The 22,238-nt window shown below is 38.0% G+C and overlaps 1 protein-coding gene across 1 annotated transcript in view; it reads left to right on the plus strand.

The window, feature by feature from the left end:
- Nucleotides 1-22,238, plus strand: part of CA8 (carbonic anhydrase 8) — an 88,426-nt gene that overhangs the window by 19,174 nt on the left and 47,014 nt on the right. Inside the window, exon 2 of the mRNA XM_075826206.1 lies at nucleotides 8,627-8,818. Coding sequence (XP_075682321.1) covers nucleotides 8,627-8,818 — 192 coding nt within the window. The remainder of the gene's footprint in view (nucleotides 1-8,626; nucleotides 8,819-22,238) is intronic.

Below are 22,238 nucleotides of genomic sequence, written 5' to 3' on the forward strand. Positions count from 1 at the left end.
TTGTTTAAAACTTATCACTAACTCCTTTGCTTCCTGCTTAAAGGCGCCCAGATTGGAACAGTTCCTGCGCAATCGCAGAAACTGACCCACTGGTATGCCCCGTATAAGGGACTTTGAATGATGGCTCTGTGCCAACAGTAATGTGTTACCAGCTGTTGGCTTTCTAAATGTGCTCGTGTCTAAGCTATCTTCATTTTTCCTTATCATAAGGTCAAACAGCTGATTTTATGACAGCTCGATGTGTATGTAAGATGTATATAGTAATTATTGATATTTAATGAATCAACGAACAATTTTAAATCCTCCTTTGTGCCAGTCCATACCATAAAGACATCGTCAATATAGCGAAGCCAAAGAGAAACATATTTGTTAAATAATTCACAAGGATAGACACTCACCATCTTCCAATATCCTAAGTGGAGACATGCATATGATGGAGCACATGACGATCCCATGGCGGTACCGGTCACTTGTAAATAATATTTGTTGTCGAAGCTGAAACAATTATGAGTTAGGATAAATTCTAACATATCTATGAAGAATTCATTCTGATGAGAAAATTCAGATCTATATCGATCAAGATAATATTCAATGGCTTTTAGCCCAACGGTTTGCGGGATTGAAGTATAGAGAGACTCGACGTCTAATCCTACGAGTATACTGTCAGGTGGAATATTTAGATTATGTAATTTAGTCAATACGTCCCTGGTGTCCAGGACAAATGATGGTAATAATCTCACAAAATTCTTTAATTTCTGATCAACAAATTTGCCCACCTTGTCGGTTAGTCCATCAATGACCAGAGATAATTGGCCATCCGGGTGTCTATCCTTGTGAACCTTGGGTAAGATGTATATTGTTGGCATTTTAGGTTCCTTGACCTTCAGATAGTAAAATAAATACGTAAAATAAGTACTAAACAGCCAATTAAACCAATTCCAGGAAGAAACCACATGTGATCTTTTTGGTTTATTCAACTATACACATGTAAATTAATATTTAACCACCTACGTAGGAAATGGGATGTGAAAAGCTTAAGAACCTATTTGAGTTCCGACTTGGCACCAAGGGGTTTGAGATGATATGTCTCGCATGCTAGTCACCTACAGAGTGAAGAATTCATGAAAAAATTAGATGACTAAACACTTGGACACATCAAACGACTTATGAATTTAATAATAGAGGAGGAAGGTGAACAACTTAAAAAGCTCGATGTAGAAATTAGTCAGAGTGTCTGCAAACTGGATGACTTTAAAACCCATCCAGAATTTGAAAAGTTGAACAATAACCTAAAGAAGGAGGTTGAGGCTGAAATAAAAGTAATATCTGAACGTAAAAAGAAAACATTTCATAGGGGTACCCTGGATTTTGAACGTAATCAAATGTTTTCGTTCAATACAGTCCCTGCGAATAATATATACCAAAAGGATATAAACAAGATAAAAAATAAACGAACTCGACAAAAAGGACGACAGTCCAGACAACCAAGAACACCCTCATATGACTATGACACCAGTGGGTATACCTCGAGTGATAGAGATGATAGTCGTAAAAACATCCACTCCCCCCACATGATAAATCCACACTAAGGTCCAACAATTCAAATCATGTTGGTTTTTTAGAAAAAGACAAACAAGACGAGGGAAGGGTCACATGTGGGAGAAGTCATCAAAGACCAAAATAGTAGAGACTATGGGGTTTGAAAATAATGTAATCAACCTTACTGATTTTACCTTGACACAAGCACATATCTCGCTTCTGAATCGCGTCCTGTCCTTTGTTCCGACCACTAGTGGTAGTGAATTTGAAGTCTACAAGGATATTCAACTCTTTGTACGCAAGATTTTATTGCGTCTTTATCATCACCAGAGGACTGCCCGTGATCCAAAAGAGGCATCACAATGTGCGATAAATTATTTTGAAGAAAATCTCACTCATGAGGAGGAAACCACACTTTGTGCCCTTGAAGAATTATACATTGAATCATCAAACCCTAACACTATTGAACCCATTATTCAAGAATTTACGGATTTAAAACCCACTTGTCTCACTATGCCACCAGTTTCCTCGAATCGCTATGTGAGAGCCTTCATGGAGGCAATTGATCGGGATCTTAGCTCTATTAAGTGGTCTGATCCTATAAAACACAACTTTCCATATGAAGAACACTTAGCCCTGATTAAACTTCGTGATTTGAAGGAAATAATAATAAAACCAAGTGACAAGGGTGGAAATGTGGTTCTCTTGAAAGAGAAATACTATACTGGTGAAATATTGAGACAACTGGGTTCTCCTAGCTATAGACGGATGACTGACAAACCTCTACCTGAGATTACTAATAAATTACATCGAAAATTACAGTTTGCCTTTGAAGAAAGCCTAATAACTAAAAATGTATTTTACTATCTGAAGGTCAAGGAACCTAAAATGCTGACAATATACATCTTACCCAAGGTTCACAAGGATAGGCACTCACCACCCGGACGGCCAATTATCTCTGGGATTGATGGACCAACCGACAAGGTGGGCAAATTTGTTGATCAGAAATGAAAGAACTTTGTGAGATTATTACCATCATTTGTCCTGGACACCAGGGACGTATTGACTAAATTACATAATCGAAATATTCCACCTGACAGTATACTCGTAGGATTAGACGTCGAGTCTCTCTATACTTCAATCCCACATACCGTTGGGCTAAAAGCCGTTGAATATTATCTTGATTGATATAGATCTGAATTTTCTCATAAGAATGAATTCATCATAGATTTGTTAGAATTTGTCCTAACTCATAATTGTTTCAGCTTCGACAACAAATATTATTTACAAGTAACCGGTACCGCCATGGGATCGTCATGTGCTTCATCATATGCATGTCTCCACTTAGGATATTGGGAGATGGTGAGGGTCTATCCTTGTGAACTATTTAACAAATATGTTTCTCTTTGGCTTCGCTATATTGACGATGTCTTTATGGTATGGACTCGCACAAAGGAGGATTTAAAATTGTTCGTTGATTCATTAAATATCAATAATTACAATATACATCTTACATACACATCGTGCTGTCATGAGATCAGCTTTTTGGACCTTATGATAAGGAAAAATGAAGATAGCTTAGACACGAGCACATTTAGAAAGCTAACAGCTGGTAACACTTTACTGTTGGCACAGAGCCATCAAGCAAAATCCCTTATACGGGGCATACCAGTGGGTCAGTTTCTGCGATTACGCATGAACTGTTCCAATCTGGGCGCATTTAAGCAGGAGGCCAAGAAATTAGTGATATGTTTTAAACAACGGGGATATTCATCAAAGTGTATCAAACATGGGTATAATAGAGCATTGCATACCAACAGGGAATCCCTCTTGTACCATACTGAACAAAGGGAAAAGGATAAGAGAATAGCAAGATCACTGCCATCATCCGTGAAACGGGAGAATAAAGTGAGATTTATTTCCAGATTTGGACAACAATGGGAAGACATAAGAGAAATAATAATAAAGAATTGGCCACATAAAATGCTATGTGAAAAGATTAAGGAAATGGTTGGCGATTATCCGAGTATGACATCTAGAAGAGCCCCAAACCTTCGAGATCTACTTGTAAGGTCCAAATTTAAAAGACTTACAAGTAGTAATTGGCCTACACATAATCTAAAAGGGATGTTCTAATGTGGAACATGTTCACAGTGTAAATTTGTTAGGAAGAGCGATGTGTTCTATGATTCATCTAATTGTCATAAGTTCAATATTAGAAGCTTCCTCAACTGCCGTTCATCGATGGTGGTCTATTTGATCTTGTGTCCCTGCAATAAATTTTATGTGGTGAAAACTATAAGGGAAGTTCAACTTAGAATCTCTGAACACATAAGAGATATAAAAAATGGGGACGAAAGGAGCCCCCTAGCAATGCACTTTAAGGAATATCATAAACAGTCCCCTGATGGCCTTAAATTCATGGCAATATACCAACTTCCAAATAACAATAGGGGTGGTAACCAGAATCGCTCTCTACTTCAAAAGGAGAGCATGTGGATATACAACCTAAAATATCTGGCCCCTTCCGTGCTTTATAATGAACTTAAACTCTATATGTTCCTTTGATGCGGCCCAGGTCCCGGGACTCGACCCGCGTGAATGTATCCAGTGCGTGGTTCGACTCCTGGGAACTGGTCTGCATCCCTGCCTTCAGATGTTTCTAGGAATGATATTGTATTATTAGTCTCTATGGATGAATCCAATTGCGTATGCTTTTCGGTGCGAGCTGGGCCCCGAGATCCTACCTGCGTGACTGTGACCAGTGCGTGGTTTGGGTCTTGGAACCCGGCTCGCATCCCCTCCTTTTTCCTTCCTTTTTTTTTTTCCCTTTCCCCCTTTTATTAATTTAGTCATGGGGATAGCCAGCGGAAATATTTCATTAAATATTTAAAGAATTTCAAATCAAATTGCCATTTGTATTGTAAAACCGTATTGTATAATGTAGCAATCATTTACCTCAGTCCGATCTGGGACAACTGGGGTTAATAAGCGGCTCGACAGAGCGATCGATACAATTGGCTTGTATTTCCCTGATATAGAGTACCTATGTCGTTGCCTCTTCATACGCTCTGAGGAAGTCACGCAAGTGACGAAACGCGTCAGCGTGCTGTGTTAGGTGATAAACCGGGAACTGTTGTTTTGGTCCGGAGACTGAAACACATGCTCAGCATGTAGCTTGGACTGGATTTACTAGTCACAATTGCGCACACCCGCCAGAGACCTGTGTGGATGATACCATAGCCAAGGTATAGGAACGGCATATCCGGGTAGCCATTAATACTAAACACTTATGCTAAGTGCACTTGACCGGCTCCGGAAAACTCCATTACCGCAATCCTGCGGGATCTTCTTGCCGTTCGGGAATCCCCTAACAGACAAACATAGTGGAAGTGTGGCTGCCCTGCTGTTATTTACTCCCGGCATTGGGAAGGAACTTTCTTGAATTGTGGTTCCTAATCATAAAAGGAACAATACAGCTGTCTCCACCTTCTGGGATTCCCTACCTGGCTGCTGTACATCTAACCCTCTGGATAAGTATATTATACGACATGCTTACCTGATGGGTCGATTTCCCTTGATTGTTATACTATTCAATCTTTGTTTGTGCAGCTTTTATGTATTCATATGATCTATTATATCCATGTGCAATAGTTGTCCAAGATTACTATATCATTTAAACCAGTACTCCACTTCAAGTCCATGATATTGCAGTTAGCCCTTGTCCGTGGTACTATGTTATTTATCTATGTTATTGTGCTATGACTCTTACTTCGTTTGTTTTGTATCACAGTGCTCATTATAATATATATGCAGTCGCATGAGGCGAACAATTTTTTTCTGCTTATGACTTGTGAGCAAGATTGTCTTCTATACTTGGTGAACCATATTTAAATTTAGCCGGCCGGGCTTGGTTTGTCTTGTTTGTTTGTTTGTTCGTTATTTATGCAAGATCATAAATTTTAGTCAAAATTAAATACATTTGTATTTTCTAGTCAAATTGAGCCGAGTGCCTCCTTATACCAGGACTTGTCCCTTATCCCCATTTTTCCCATTACTTATATGCCTGGTTGGCACCGTACAACTGTACAGAGCTCTGTGGCTGTTGAGATCCCTCGTTTTTCTTTATATATATATATATATATATATATATATATATATATATATATATATACAGGATCCTTGTTGTGCGATAAGTTGAGGCCTAGCCAAAATAGAAGTTAAACAGTCAAACATAGAAACACAAACCTTATCTACTGATTAAGTATTACACCTTACAACATAAAAGATGTGTCATTCTAAATGAATTAACATTTTAACTGTTATGACCTGACTGTGATATTATGTTGACTCACTATACTATCCATCCAGGACAGCCAGATAATAAAAGCATGAGCTGTACATTTTTCTCTCTGATCTGTCGTTTATAGAAATACCTTGTAGTTTTCATTTTATTTCTTAGTTACTTTCTGTTTCTTTCCGTTTTATACATTTTGGGTACTGCAGCACTTTGATATAAAGACAGTTTTATTGGAGAGGACATTGGGCTGAAAATGGCATCAGCACATACAGTGTGTCATATTTATAAAGCATTGGACTGCCATGTTGTCACAAAATTGTGTGAAATTTATAAAGTTAGTGTGATATTCTCTACAGCCAGATTGGTCGCATACGGTAGTAAAGTATTCTAATGTCTAATTGTGTCATTTTTGTCCATGATAAAGTAAAATTTTTTGTAAAGTTTTGTTTTTTTGCTGTATTTTAACTCTTGAATTTAAAAAAATAATAAACCAATGTCGGGGGCGGTTTTAAAAAAGATAAAAAAACATATTTTTGTATGTAAAAAGTGACATTAAATTGATTAGTTAGTAAAAAAAAAAATCTCATTCTATCTGGCAACAAGTTCATTAAGTTCGACTTGCCTTGCTCAGATTTTTTTCTATTTCATGTACGTGTATAATTTGAGATTGTTCTCAATGTCTTTGGACACAACGTTATACAGTCATATAGATAAAACAGAGATGGGTTTTGTTAATCTGGGTTTTAAAAATGTTACATTTAAAACCTACCAAAAAAGTTAAGTAACTGTGCCAATACTTTGTTTTACGTTTATTGTGTAGATTTTTAGCTCAGTTTCTTTTTTTTTTTGTCCATTTATATACATAATATGCTCAATATGCTGCTAGTTGCCGTTGGAAATGGTTAACAGTTTATCTCCGCTCGCTGACAGTCATGTGACCTACTTAAGCAGCCCTAACACTAAACGGTGTAACGGACATTCGAGCTCCCAACATCCACTGCTCACTGGTAACCAATAACCAGTAGAATTCTCTGTCAGAATAGAGAATAAAACATCATATTATTGAAAATCAGTTGAAGACAAGTAAAACAAGCACTTCCAAAGTTACTTAACTTTTTATATTTAGTTTTCTTTTATGTTTCAAAGTTACTTTGACCCCATGCAAATCTACTAAAAAGCTTGTATATGAATGAATAACTTCCAACTTTGCAGTGACATCATTCCACATTTATTCCTATGCAGGAGCAGTGATAAATCTACTGTACTTCATGACAGACACCGTACAATGGGGAAAAGATTTATGAGATGTTTTAGGGCATACAATCCCTGCATCCATGGTTTATCTGCATTCAGATTCTTTGAATTGTCCAACAATAATGTTAATTTCCCTAAAAAAAATAATTTCTCATTAGTGTTTTAATCTCTTAAGGTCCATTTTTTGTTTTTCCCTTTCTAATTTTTTTCCTTCCCGCATTTTAAGAGCCATAACTGTTTTCTTTTTCCCATCTACATAGATGTATAATGGCTTGTTTTTTTGCGGTAGGCATTGTTATTTTTTAAACGTCACCATTTTGGGCTACACACGACTTTTGAATCACTTTTTATTCCATTTTTTTAAGGCGGTAAGGTGACCAAAAAACAGCAATTCTGAATTTTTTTAGGCCGTTCACTGTGTCGAATAAATATCATTACATTGGCTTTGGCGATACCAAATATGTTTATTTTTTACTGTTTACATTATTATATGGCAAGAATGGGAAAAGGGTTTTTCTTTTTACCTTTAATATTTTTTTTTTGTCAAAAATGTTATTAAAGGGCTTCCCAATCTAAAACATTTATGGCAAATTCACGGAATATGCCATAAATGTTCTACAGATGCAAGTCCTACCTCTGAGACCCGCACCTATCTCTAGAACAAGGCCCCTTGACCTCATCCCATGCCGCTGTTGATGGAAGTTTTCCTACATTGTTTCCTCAACTGCCATAGAAGAAAAATAGAAGTAAAAGAAACAGCATAGCACAGCAAGCTGCGCTGTTTCCGGAACTCCAAAGCTATGGATACAGCATAGCTCACTGTGCTACGCTGTTTCTGTAACTCCCATTCACTTCTATGAGAGTTCTGGAAAAACTGTAGCAAAATCATTCAGCTGTTTCCGGAAAACCTGGCTACCGTGTAAATCAGTTGCCGGAGCACAGTGACAGCGGCAGAAAGTAGCACAGCGGGTCACGGGGCCCCCTTTCTAGAGATAGGTGTGGGTCCCAGAGGTGGAGCCTTTATCTATCTGACATTTATGGCCTATCCTGTGGATATAGGTATATAGTTTCTGACCTTTAGTGGACTAACCTGTGGGTATGGTAGTGCAATAAGAGGTGATTTCAATATAGCGTATAGAAAGTAAGCCTTAATCCAGACAGTAGTGTCAAAAAAGTAGAAAACTGTATTAAATATTTTTCCATTTCAATTGACAGAAAACAAAGGCATCACAATTGCCAAATGTGTACGAAATATTCCACTAAAGGTCAGAAACTATATACCTATATCCACAGGCATAAATGCCCAATATGGGAAACCCTGGAAAACGTATTTTTTTTAATCCCACTAAGTCATGGTGTGTGAAGGGGTTAAAGATAAACTACAGAAATTTACAGTATTCCAGCAGCAATATCAATATTCCTCTTACATATTTTTTGTATTTTGTATTACAGGAGAAATGCTACCATTTTTCGATTTACAGAGACTCATTAATTGCTGTTAACCAAAATGTATATTTTTTCATTTGCTCGTAGGTGTGGAGTGGGGTTTGCTTTACCCAGAAGCGAATGGACAATACCAATCTCCAATAAACATAAATTCAAGAGAAGCTCTATATGATCCTTCATTAATAGAAGTTAAACTATCTCCAAACTATGTGGTCTGTCGAGACTGTGAAGTTATTAATGATGGTCACGTAGTTCAGATACCTCTAAAGTCAAAATCAGGTATGAAGCGATAACATTTTAAAGTGATATATGCTAACAAACAGCCTTTTGGGGCATTCTATGACTTTTGTTAACTACATGCTAATAAACATGCATAAATTATGATTCTAAAGCTAAATTAAAGTTAATATTCAACCAAAAACTGAAAACAAACTATCAGCTATTCCTTGAGCTAAGAGGATGGGACTTCTACTTCCTGGCAGGTATAATTATGAAATGATGTATTTATAGGAATTGTAGGCATACCATAATGCTATTTCACACATTGTTTTTTTGCATATTTTTATATGTCTCTGCTATATGACCACTACTATATTGAGCTATTATTGTTTTCAACTATACTCTTATCAGTATTGGGTTAGATGTGGGAGCTATTTATTATGTAAATGTGGGTACTTATGTGAACATTACCATGGATAGTATTGTGTGGTCACTACCAGTGTGTGAGAGCATTCTACTTATATCTGAATTTAATGTCCATTATTATAAGCTTACTACATTGTGGTCAATACACTATGAGCATTATAGAAAATCACAACTGTGTGGACATTGCTCTGTGGCTTTTCCCGCATTTGGTAATGTTGGCACTTCTGTGTGGGCATATACTTCTATAGGGAATTACTATATCACATTGTTTTATGATGACATTGTACTATAGGACAATAACATACAGTTACAACATTTTGACTACATTTTGACCACTACATACACTATGTATCCCCCAAATATGTGCTTAATAGAGCAATGCATTATGGCACTTCCAAAATAATTATCAAGTAACATTGATACCCAGGGGTTTTACAAGTGATCATGGGGTACCACAGCAAAATTTGGAATGGAGTGATACAACTGAGGTATACGTTTACTCTAATGTATATAACATTATGCTATGCAATTGTATACATCTGAGCATTGACTTTTGCTAAAAAATAATGTTTCCTTCTGAACTGAATAGTAAAACTACTTCTGAATTGAATAGCATACTTTCTGTGCACAATTTCGACATGCATGAGTACACATATATACACACCACATCTACATACATTTAGACTACACACATTGACACAAGTACTGTATATGTGCTCACTAGTACCAAAATTCATACACACATTCATACATACAATTATTGCCCTTTAACACACATACACAACCTATATATACCCGCACACATACAAATACCTAAATATATGTACGATGTCACTACACAAACATATAAAACATGTGTTTACACACACACACACACACACAAACACAACGCACAGAGGAGGATCAAAGTGGACCATCTCACATAAATGTAATGGTGATTCCCCATTATAGAATGGAATGGATGATGACCACAGTAGACATCCAGGTTGCAGTTGAATAGTAGCACAGGGCGGTACAGAGTCTCAGGGAGGCTCCTCCCTACTACAGCTTGCCCCATCTTTCTGTAACTTAGGGGATTGCACCATTCACTTTGTTTAGATGTACCCTGAACCTCCATAAGTTCTTCGCCACTATCTTTCACAGATTGGCCCAACCACCCATGGATGTGAATATGCAGTGTATATGTCACACAACACTCTACACAACAAGAGTGTATCATAGTACACTCCAAAACTACTAAGTGGTAAACTAAAGTCCTTGTTTGGAAAGGGGACCTCGGTCCACTTTCTCTACAGGTCCCAGACTAGATCTCAGGGCAACTCTTTGCAAAAGACTTTAGGACAGCCATTTCCCAATAAGCACTAGTTACTAATGTTCTCCCAGGGCTGATACTTTCACAACCCACACAACCCAGCCATGGCTACAAAACTACAGAGAAGTTTCTCTTTCACCACTCATGACTTTTTTTCCAGCAACAACCACAAGATTTAGGTTGAGGTGCAGCTCTAACCTCTTCCCACTGGCTTTCTGTCACTATACTTCACAGCTCACCATCAGTCTCACGTTTGAATTCAGGCCCCAACTGCAGGCACAGCAGACACAGGGTCCCACGGCATTAACATGCAGAAAATCCTGCAGACTGACCAACAGTATGGGGAAGTTTATCTATTTATTTTAATAATTATTTTCTAGGTTTAGTGTTACTATAAAATGATTATTCAGGACTTGTTGAACACAATATACACTCGGGTCCAGAAGTCTTTAGACAATGACACTATTTTCATAATTAAGAATCTGTACATGTAACAAAACAGCGCCAAGCACCTACTTACCGTATTCGATGATCCCATCTCCTGGGTAGAATCTCCTCTCCCCGTCTTTCAGCCATTTCCCTCTAGTGGCAAAAGTACAGTACTACACGCCAAAGCTCCGTCCAGTGGTCATCATGAGGACCTGCCTTCAGATTGGTCCAATTGGACTGCCTTTATAAGCATCTTTGTGAACACCAATAGGTGCCAGATTGTTAGGTTCCATCCTGACATCAGCTTTTGTGTTCTTGCACCTGTGATTATCTAGTTGGGTGCCTGACCTTGGCTTGTGACTCTGTTTCTGAACCAATGCTTGTGACCCAGACCTCAGCTGTGTTTGACTATTCTTTTGGATCTGGATTTGGCACTGCATCCTCATTCCATCATCTGCCTATCTTCAACTAGCCACATTAAGGGGGCTGTTAGAGGGCCATGACCTGTAGGCCCCTGGCAGCTAAGTGCATAACACCTTGAAGTGATCTCTGAAAAAGACCGGTGGGCTTGTTAGACTCCGCAACTTGCTTGATACTGCCAGTGCTAACCATAAACTGGCGAAAAGGAGCTCTTGGGTTGCTTTTGCGATAGTATTAGGTCATGATCCATCTGCCATCCTAGCAGTTTTGCCACTTTTGACTGAATCTTAGCAGAAAGTCTCGTTATATATACTTCAGAATTTATCCTGCTACTGTTATCCGCAGTCACGTCATCAATAAATACCAGTGACTCAGTGTTTATTGGCAACCATACATGTCTTTCCATAATGTGATATGCTTTGGATCATGAGACCTTCCTTTCCTTCTCCATACTGTTCTCTTCCCATCATTCAGCATAAGTTATTATTGTTTTTTCTCTGTCCAAACGATTTTGTTTGTGTTGATTTTTTTTGTTTGTGTAAACTTAACCCGTTAGTGTCCGCCAATACGCCTTTTCACGGCGGCCACTAACGGGTTTTATTCTGATGCATGCGCCTTTTCATGGCGCTGCATCAGAATAATGCTGCGCCACCGGGAGCAGTTAAAACTCCTTGTTCTCAGCTACTGGAGGTAGCTGAGAAATTGGGGCAGCGCTGCTCGAGCGGGCGGATCGAAATCCGCTCGTTTAACCCCTTAGATGAGGCGCTCAATAGCGAGCTCTGCATCTAAGTGGTTTTGGAGAGAGGGAGGGACGCAAAAATAAAAAAGTTATAGCTCTTTGAATGCGACGATGGAAAAACTTAAAAAATAGCTTGGTTATCGAGTTTTAAAATAGGCTGGTCACTAAGGGGTTAATAATGGCCTCCTTCACTTACATTGACACTACTTTGTACCGAATATCGAGAGTTCCCATGAATAGCTACCAAATGCAAATTCAACTCTTGGAATCAAGTCTAGACCTTTAATTTCCTTAATTTATGATGAAATAACAAGGGAACAGGTTGCGCCGATAAAAGTGCTTATCAATCAATCAATCAATCACTTTTCAGGCTGTAAAAACGGTAGAACTATGTAAAAAATGGGCTGTAATCCCTAAATGGTTGAACAGAACCTGTCACGTTGAGCATGCTAACCTATCTAAAAGTAGCAGAAGAGAAGGAGAAGCTGAGCAGATTGATCTAGTTTTATTCAAAAAGACTGAGGATAACATGTAGTTTATTCATTTAAATCCCTGCTTACTGTGGGCCTAAAGAGTCCAGGGAAATCACTTTAAAGAAAAAAGCACACAATTGAGTAACATAGGGCATCATCTCACGATAAATAGGAGAAACAGGAAAGTAAGAGGTGTACACTCACCTGGCGGCGTTGTGCTGGGGGCATGACAATCTGGTAGTTAAAAAGATGAATATATAGTCCAAGTGCTGGTTCGGGAGACTGCTAGCCACGGGTCTTTCTGGGTGAAGAGCTTGTCCCAGACAGAGTATAAGCGATATTGAATGCTGAGATGCACTAGGATAATTTGAGTACAAGACGGCAAAAAATGAGCCTGTACAAAGGCACTGTTCCCTCTGCTGTATTAAAGACGATCCTCTGGAGTCATGCAAATGTTTACCTTTTATTAATATCATAACATGCAACGTGTTTCAAAGCCAGACCAGATCCTTCATCAGGCAATTTTAGTAAAATTATGTAAAATTGTCCGATGAAGTAGCCGGTCTGGCTTTGAAACGTGTTGCATGTTATGATATTATTATATTAATAAAAGGTTAACACTTGCATGACTCCAGAGGATCATCCTTAATACAGCAGAGGGAACAGCGCCTTCGTAAAGGGTAATTTTTCACCGTCTTGCACTCAGAAAATCCTAGTGCATCTCAGCATTCGATTACGCTTAAAGAGTCCAGTGGACTGTCTCAACCATTGATTATCCGCCTTACCTGTATAAGTGTGAATACATAAATTACTGCCAATCACTGAGTAGCACCACCCACTGGACTCTTATGCCCAGAGTTATCAGGGATTTATATAAATAAATGACAGGTCATCCTCAATCTTTTCCCCACAAAGCGATCTATCAATCTGCTCAGATTCTGCTGCTCTATATATAACATGCTGCCTGAAGATTGGACTGCTTGTTTAACTTGACAGGTTCCCTTTAATACAATATTTTTGTAAAACCCCTTGTATTAAAGCTGAAAGTCTACACTTGACAGGTTATGCATCTCAGACCATTCACTTGAATGTGAGGAACTGCAGCACTAGGCACAGCAACTAATATACTTGATCCGCAATGCCTGTGTAGACATTAAAGGGGACACATTCATTGTGCTGATCGGCAGCTTACTGGATCTCTGACCCCACTGTTCAAATATTGATCGCCTATGCTGAATATAGGCCATCAATGTTAAAGTCCTGGAGAACACTTTCAAATTATAGAAGACTGCTTGTGATGGGACTTCTGCTCATCAGAACACCTTCATCTAGTCCCTCTCCTTCTCAACTGCCTCTTCTGTATTAGGACTGTCAAAATGACAGACCGCAAGGCGATGTTATAATAAAGTTATTTTTGTCACGCTTTTTCACAAACCTAAAACCAATAATAAAGGAATTTTACTGTCTTAATTTTGAAACATAGTTAAAATAGTTAATGTAAAGTACAAATTCAGTTTAGTGATTATTTTTTTCTGGGTGACATGAAAATATAATCTAGTGCTTTGCTTAAATTCTCTAAATAAGTAAAGGTGAGAAAATAATATCTCAAGCTGTTGCATAGTCTAACCTTTTCAGCTGGATGAATAGAATGCTTAGTATTCATAGCAACAACCATTGGGCACTAAACACTCCTTTGTTGTGATGCTGAGAAGAAACTTGTAAGCGAGCTGAAATTTAGAAATGTTCGTTCTCTGGTCTAATCTTTAGAAATAAGATTAAAATTGATTATAAGTGCTATTTTGGCAAAACAGGCCCCACAATGAATCCCACCAACATTTCAATGGATTTCTTGGATTGAATTAACAGTAATAATTTGAAAAGTTGTTATATTTTACTGTTAATTTATTGAGGTAACACATAGAAAGCTAATCGTATTCCAATGTTTTGCATATAGTATTAAAAAACACATCACACTTTCGTGAACGGATGTTCCTGTGGTTTTAAATCAATGTTTTAACCATTAAAATACCATACATGTTTTTTTTTTGCAATGCCAGATTATAGAAAATTTCAGATCATCGGTTACCACAATAAAGTGACACCACATCATAAAAGACATGTGCTGTATGGTAGTTATGACGCCTCCCATCATAGCCATGATATGTGTGCCTGTATTGAGGACCCCTCTCTATTATTCATAGAGCAGCTGCTGCTCTGAAAGACTGGGCACAGCCATGTATCACATGGTCACCACTTGAGAGAAAATTTGTGTTTACACAGTAATGCAATGGAAATCTCCATCCATCTATCCATCCATGCATTCATACTGACTGGACAGGTGAAAATCAAGGAATCTACAGAATTACTTATGTAGATAATTCATTGAAAAGAAAATAGAGTTAGGTGTCATGCATATGGCACAGCTGTGTTCATGAAGCCTGTATGGAGGCACGCAGAGTCCCTGTAGCATCAAACTACATAGCCATAGACACTTCACGTGCCGCCATACCGTGCATCTGCATGTCACTGCATTACTGAGATATTTTGACCTAAAAATATGATTCTAGGGGAGAAAAGCTCTGTAATACAACATCTCATGGAGCATGCCACTATTTTGTTTTGTCTGATTCATACGGAGTTAAATTGTATAAATAGGAGGCAGAAAGATGTACGATAGGGCACCATAGACTTGTATGGTTGTTGTATTACGGCTTTATAAAACTTGGGGGTTGTACAGCATGGAGTCATAAAGAGGTTGTACATAATATAGCCATAATATGGTCGTGTGCATAAGCCCTTATACATTCAAAAGATGGACAGTTTGATAACAGAGAGAAGTATAAAATACTGAGCAATGTTTTATTTATCATTTTTTCATGGAACACGGTGGAGAGGTGGACATAATGCATAACATCAGTGGGCACATAGTTTCTTACAATATTTAATAACAATAATGGTGCATGTTAAAATAAGCTAAATAACCCTGAGGTACCACACTGTGTCTGATTTACTCATTTCATTTTATTACTCTAGCGTAGTTTCAGGATACATTTTACAGTTATTTAATGTTTCTATATAAAGGTTAAACGTTATCAGAACATACTTTTCACAGTTCTGATCCTAATGCAATGTTTATGTTGAAAGAATGGATTAAAATGGGAAAAGAAAGCTACTATAATATATTTGTATGGTCATCCGTACTTATTTTATTTCACCCCACAGTTGCAGAGGATAAAATGATGCCCCTAAAGTTTTGTCCTGAGCCTGCCAAGGATTAGCACAGCACTAAAAACCAACTTCACTATTGGCAGGACTTCAAAGTCAAACATGGCAGTGAGGTCTAAAGGAAATCTAAACCTAAACATAGAGCTGGCTCACAGAAATAACTACTAAATGAAACGTTCACAGATATGTACATAATGAAAAGTATTAGAAATTTATTGTAACGAAAAGTATTTGTTTATTTTTTTATTTTTAACATTACTTTAGAGGAAAAATGGGAAAACTTTTTTTTACTTTTAATATATCTTTTTTTTCACTACTAAAACGTTATGAAACTTTTTTTTTACACATTTTATTAGTCCCCCTAGGGGACTTGAACCAGCGATTGTTAGATCGCTGGTACAATACACTACAATACTAATGTATTGCAGTATATCATTTTTACAGGCTTCTGTTAAGCCCTGCCATACAAAATGTAAAATAGGTAGTGTTTTTTTTATCAACATAGTATAAGTAGGAAACGCCTGATCACCACTCTCTACACATAAAATGTAAAAAAAAAAAATGAAAAAAATTTGTAATTGGTCTTTAGTACCATGTTAAAAACTTTAACCTAATTACTTCTCATGGTAAAATCTCTGCTGCTCTCCTCAATAGCACTAGAATATTTTGGGGCTTAGACCAGACAGTCAGAAGATGGGCACGCTGTATGATAAATTTGGTGCATCTTGCTAGACATGTTAGACAGTTTTTTCTTCCATATACCACCTCTTTGCTGGCTTAGTTTACAAGATTTTTCTGTGCCAAATTTAGGTCCAATTTTGTTGCACTTTGGCATGTTTATTTAGTATCCCCTTTTTGCTAAGCCATGACCCCATTATTTATACACTTTTAAAAAGCGTTTAGTGAGGCGCAAACATCTGGTCTTTCTGGCACATTTGCTTCATAACTAGGTCTAAAACATGCGATATCATGCACCAGAAATGCGTCACATTTTGGTGCATTTTACAACAAGGTCTAGACGCAATCACATTATTAAATCTCCCCTATGTGTATTTTTTTTTACCGCAAATAATCTAAATCTAAGACCAATTTCCTTTTGCTCTGTCCTTTATTGACTGTAGACATACTATATTGGGGTTATGCTTAATTTCCGAGTTGACCTTTACTCCTTGCATAAACTGGACTATTTATACAACTATTGAATTCACAATAACCAAAGCAACTCTGCCTCTTCTAAGTTTTGATTTTTATATTCAAGGATCTTTACTATATAGTACCCTTAACGCCTTAAGGACGTTGACTAGTTGGCATGTTCAGGATGCAGCCCCATTTTTCAAATCTGACGTGTCACTTTATGTGGTTTAACTTTGGAATGCTTTGACCTATCCAAGCGATTCTGAGACTGTTTTCTCGTGACATATTGTGACACATTGTACTTTAAGTTAGTAGTAAAATTTGGTTGATACATTCAGTATTTATTTGTGAAAAACACAAAAATGTAGAGAAAGTTTTCAAAAATTAGCATTTTTCTAAATTTAAATGTATCTGCCTGTAAGACCAGATAGTAATACCACACAAAATAGTTACTAGTTTACATATCCCATATGTCTACTTTATGTTTGCATTGTTTTTTGAACATCCTTTTATTTTTCTAGGATGTTACAAGGCTTATAATTTTAGCAGCAATTTCTCACAATTTAAAAAGCTTTTTTTTTAGGGACCAGTTCAGTTCTGAAGTGGCTTTGAGGGACTTATATATTAGAAACCCCCTATAAATCACCCCATTTTAAAAACGTAAAGAAAGTTTCTTAACCGTTTAGGCGTTTCACAGGAATTAAGGCAAATTGGAGGTGAAATTATCAATTTTTTTCTGTAATACAGAAGGTTTTACTATAGAAACACAACTCATTTTTTGTTGCCCAGATTCTACAGTTTTGAGAAATATACCACATGTGGCCCCAGTGCGCTACTGGACTGAAGCACAGGCCTCAGAACTAAAGGAGCACCTAATGGATTTTGGGGCCTCCTTTTATTAGAATATATTTTAGACACCATGTCAGGTATGAAGAGGTCTTGTGGGGCCAAAACAGTGGAAACACCCCCCAAAAACACCATTTGGCATACTACACCCCTCAATGAATTTATTAATGGGTATAGTGGGTATTTTGACCCCACGGGTTTTTTTGCTGAATTTAGTGGTATGAGGCTGTGAAAATGAAAATCTAATTTTTTTTACAATCTAATGTAGAAATTTCAATTTTTACAAGGCATAAAACAAACACCCCAACATTTGAAAATAAATTTCTCCCGATTACGGCAATACCCCATATGTGGTAATAAACTGCTTTTTGGATACACGGCACGGCTCAGAAGGGAAGGAACTCCATTTGGCTTTTGGAGCTCTAGTTTTGCTGCAGTGGTTTTCGGGTGCCATGTTGCATTTGCAAATCCCCTGAGGTACTAAAACAGTGGAAATCCCCCAAAAGTGACCCCATTTGGGAAACTACAGCCCTGAATGAATTTATTGAGGAGAATATTTTAGCATTTTGACCCGACAGTTTTATCTGCTGAATTTAGTGGAATTAGGCCATGAAATGAAAAAGCAAATTTTTACAAGGAATAAAGGAGAAAAAGCACCCCAAATTTGAAAAGCTATTTCTTCCGATTATGGCAATACCCCATAAGTGCTCATAAACGGATGTTTGGACACACGGCAGGGCTCAAAAGGGAAGGAGCACCATATGGCTTTTGGAGCTCAAATTTAGCTGGAATCGTTTTTGAGTCCCATGTCACATTTGCAAAGCACCTGCGGGGCCAAAACAGTAGGAACCCCCCAAAAGTTACCTCATTTTTGAAACTACATCTCTTAAGGAATCTAGAGGTATAGTGAGCTTATAGACCCCACAGGTGTTTTTCAGAATTTATTGGAATTAGGCCATAATAATGAATATCAACATTTTTTGATATAAGTTGGGATTTTTCATTTTTTTAAAGGGATAAAGGAGAAAAAGCTGCCCAACATTTGTAAAGCAATTTCTCCTGAGTACGGAAATACCCCACATGCGGTCATAAACTACTGTTTGGATACACGGCAGGGCTCAAAAAGGCAGGGGCGCTATTTGGCATGTAGATTTTGTTGGACTGGTTTTTGGGTGCCATGTCACATTTGCAAAACCCTAAGGTACCAGAGTACACTGGAAGCCCCCAAGAAGTGACCCCATTTTGATAACTAGGCCCCTCAAGGCATTTATCATTTGAGGCCTATTGTGGTGATTTTCAGAGCATTGACCCACAATTGCAGGGCTCTGAGGTCAAATAATAAAACAAACCCCGTAGATGTGACCCTTATTTTAGAAACTACACCCCTTAAGGCATTTTAATGGGTGTAGTGAGCATTTTGTCCCCACTGGTGTTTTTTCATTAAAAATTAATGCTCAGCGGATGGTACAAAGTGAAAACTGCAATTTTCCGCTGATATGCCATTTTAGTGCACAATATGTTGTGCCCAGTTTGTGCCACCTAAGACAAATACCTCATATAGATTTAATCATGTTTTCCCGGGTATGGCGATGTCATATATGTAGACGTAAATAGGCTGTTTGGGCGCACTATAGGGTTCAGAAGGGAGGGAGCGCCATTTGGCTTTGGAGCACAGGTTTTGCTTGGAAATAGTTCTTTTTGGGGTTTTACTGGTATTTCAGTTTATAATGTGGGGGCGTATGTAAGCTGTGTGGAGCACATCAGGGCATAATAAGAGCGTATAATAATGAGGTAAATAAATAATATTTCACAGACGTATGGCCAGTGTCGCACTGATAAATGGTGCCCGATCTATCCCCCTTTTGGAACACTTTGCACATTTTGCGTCGCCATATTCTGAGACTTTTTCTCCACCGGAACTGTGTGAGGTCTTATTTCTTGCGGGACAATCTGTAGTTTTCATTGGTACCATTTTGGGGTACATGCGATTTTTTTTAATCACTTTTTATTCCATTTTTTTGCAAGCAATGTGACCAAGAACCAGCAATTCTGACAATGTTTTCTGCTTCTTTTTTTTTTTTTACAGTGCTCACCGTGGGCTATAAATGACAATTTTTCTTTATTCTGCGGGTCGATATGATTACAGCGATACCATATGCATATAGTATTTTTTTCTGTTTTGCAGCGTTTGCACAATAAATCACTTTTTGTTTTAAATTTATTTTTTGTCACCATATTCTGAGAGCCATAACTTTTTTATTTTTCAGTCAAAAAAGATGTATAAGTGCTTGTGATACTAAATATTTATTTTGTTTTTTTCCTATAATAAAAGACATAGGAAAAAAGACCGTTTTTGTTTTTTCAACTTATAGCTCTTATTTTTATTCTTTTGTACAATATTTTCATTATCTTTTTTTGTACTTTTTTTTTGGCCCACTAGGGGACTTGACGGCCTGCACCTTTGATACTATTCTAATGCATTGCACTACCCACATACTGCAATGCATTAGAGCTGTCAGTCATTCACTGACACCAAGTCTACTAGAAGCAACCTACAAAGCGCAAAAGCGCAAGGGGACATAACATCCCAATAGAATATAAAGATAACATCCATTAATAGTAAAAAATATACAGGCGAAACGCGCATCGAGGCGTACTTGTGCCATCTCTCCACGTCCCGTGCTGCCATCATGTCCACAGGTATATTCGTTTCCACACTATCTTTTTTGGCATATATCTGTTACTTTTGCCTGTTTCTGCGCCGTTGATCTGTAGCGGGCATTTGTTATGCACACTTTGCAACAGGCAGCATTTCTGTTATAGATATAGCCTCACATACATACACTTTGTATACCTTTTTACTATACGATACTTGTGTGTATGGTATGTGTAGTATTGGGACGTGTTTCAGAGTTTGGTTGTCTCTTGTTTCCCTCATGGTATTTTGTCATCTGTACCTGACTGCTGTTTCTCCTTATATATGATCCTTCACTTTTGCTATATTTATTATTGTAATACCATGTATCGTTATGTAATAATAAAGATGTATATTTTTTACTATTCATGGTAGTTATCTTTATATTCTATTGGGATGTTATGTCCCCTTGCGCTTTTGCGCTTTGTAGGTTGCTTCTGAGTCATATTGGGGATTCTCCTTTTCGCTTTACCCTGTTTTGAGGTTCTTTGTAGGTTTACTAGCAAGTCTACTAGACTCCACCTTCAGGCAGAGCCTAATGAGCTTCTGTAGGTGGCAGACCAGGAGGCCATTGTTAGGTGTTAGGCCTCCGGTTGCCATAGCAAGCATCGGCAGCTCCACGATCGCATCTCAGCGATTGTTTACAATCACTAAGATGCTGCTATTGCTTTTGATCACGGCATCTAAGTGGTTAAAAATGGCACCCGCAGCTGATGGAGCAGGCTCAGCTTTTGCGCAAGTTTTTAGACCCCGCCTCCGGGTGGGGTCTAACAGGCCTCCGTAATTGGCAGACAGGAAGCCATTGCTAGGCATCTGGTTGCCAAAGCAGCCATCACAGGGTTCTGATCTGCTAGTAACCCCATAGATGTAGCGCTCGCTTTTGAGCACTGCATCTAAGGGGTTAATCGCCTGAATCTGAGGCTAGCTCCGGTACTGGCCTTGCAGCAGTGATAGCGTTAAGCTGTCACTGCTTCAAAACTGTCTGCAGACACAGTAGCCTGGTAACGCGACACCATTACAGTAAAGCATTTTGCATTAACAGGCCAATGCCCGTGATGTAATTACATCATAGGGCATTAAGGAGTTAATATTATTTATCATCTCTATATACTAACCTACAAATTATTTTGTTTGTGCTAATGACCTAGTACTGTCATATTTATTTCACATCTTCCCGCTTGCCTCCCCAAGAAAGAAAACCAGACAAGCATCTCATATCCATAGTTATAACCAAACCACTCAAAAACCCTTTTTTCCAGGAACACTTATCAGACTTCCTAAACGGTGTGTGCTTAAAGGGGCGGTCTAATCACAGACAACCCTTTTAATATGGAGACCCTTGGCAAATAGCTGATTTTGGGGAAGCCACCACCAGCCAGACATTTGCCACTGCAGGGAAAATGTGGTATTAAATGGTGGCCAATCAGATGATAGGCCGTTTATATAATGCATGTTTGGCGCGAGTCCAGCAGAGAAAGAGAGGGGGAAGCTGATTGTTAGTGGCTTTCTGCTCTTGTTCATAGAGAGGGTTCCCGAGCAAGAGACCCCCCTCTAGGACATCCATATTCCCTAATTGGGCATTTTATATTAAAGTTTTTGGTTTCTATGTTATGTTTTGTTATGTGCTATTATTTTTCCCTTATTGTGAACCACTTCAGATTTTGTTGGAGTTATGAAAAGACACATATGGTTCTGTGTTTCTGTAAGTATTTTAATCCCTTAAGTACCGAGCCATTTTCCATTTTTTATTTTTTATTTTTTTACTCACCGCGTTCCAAGAG

The sequence above is a fragment of the Rhinoderma darwinii genome, chromosome 5, assembly GCF_050947455.1.
Source record: "Rhinoderma darwinii isolate aRhiDar2 chromosome 5, aRhiDar2.hap1, whole genome shotgun sequence".
NCBI classification, from domain to species: domain Eukaryota; kingdom Metazoa; phylum Chordata; class Amphibia; order Anura; family Rhinodermatidae; genus Rhinoderma; species Rhinoderma darwinii.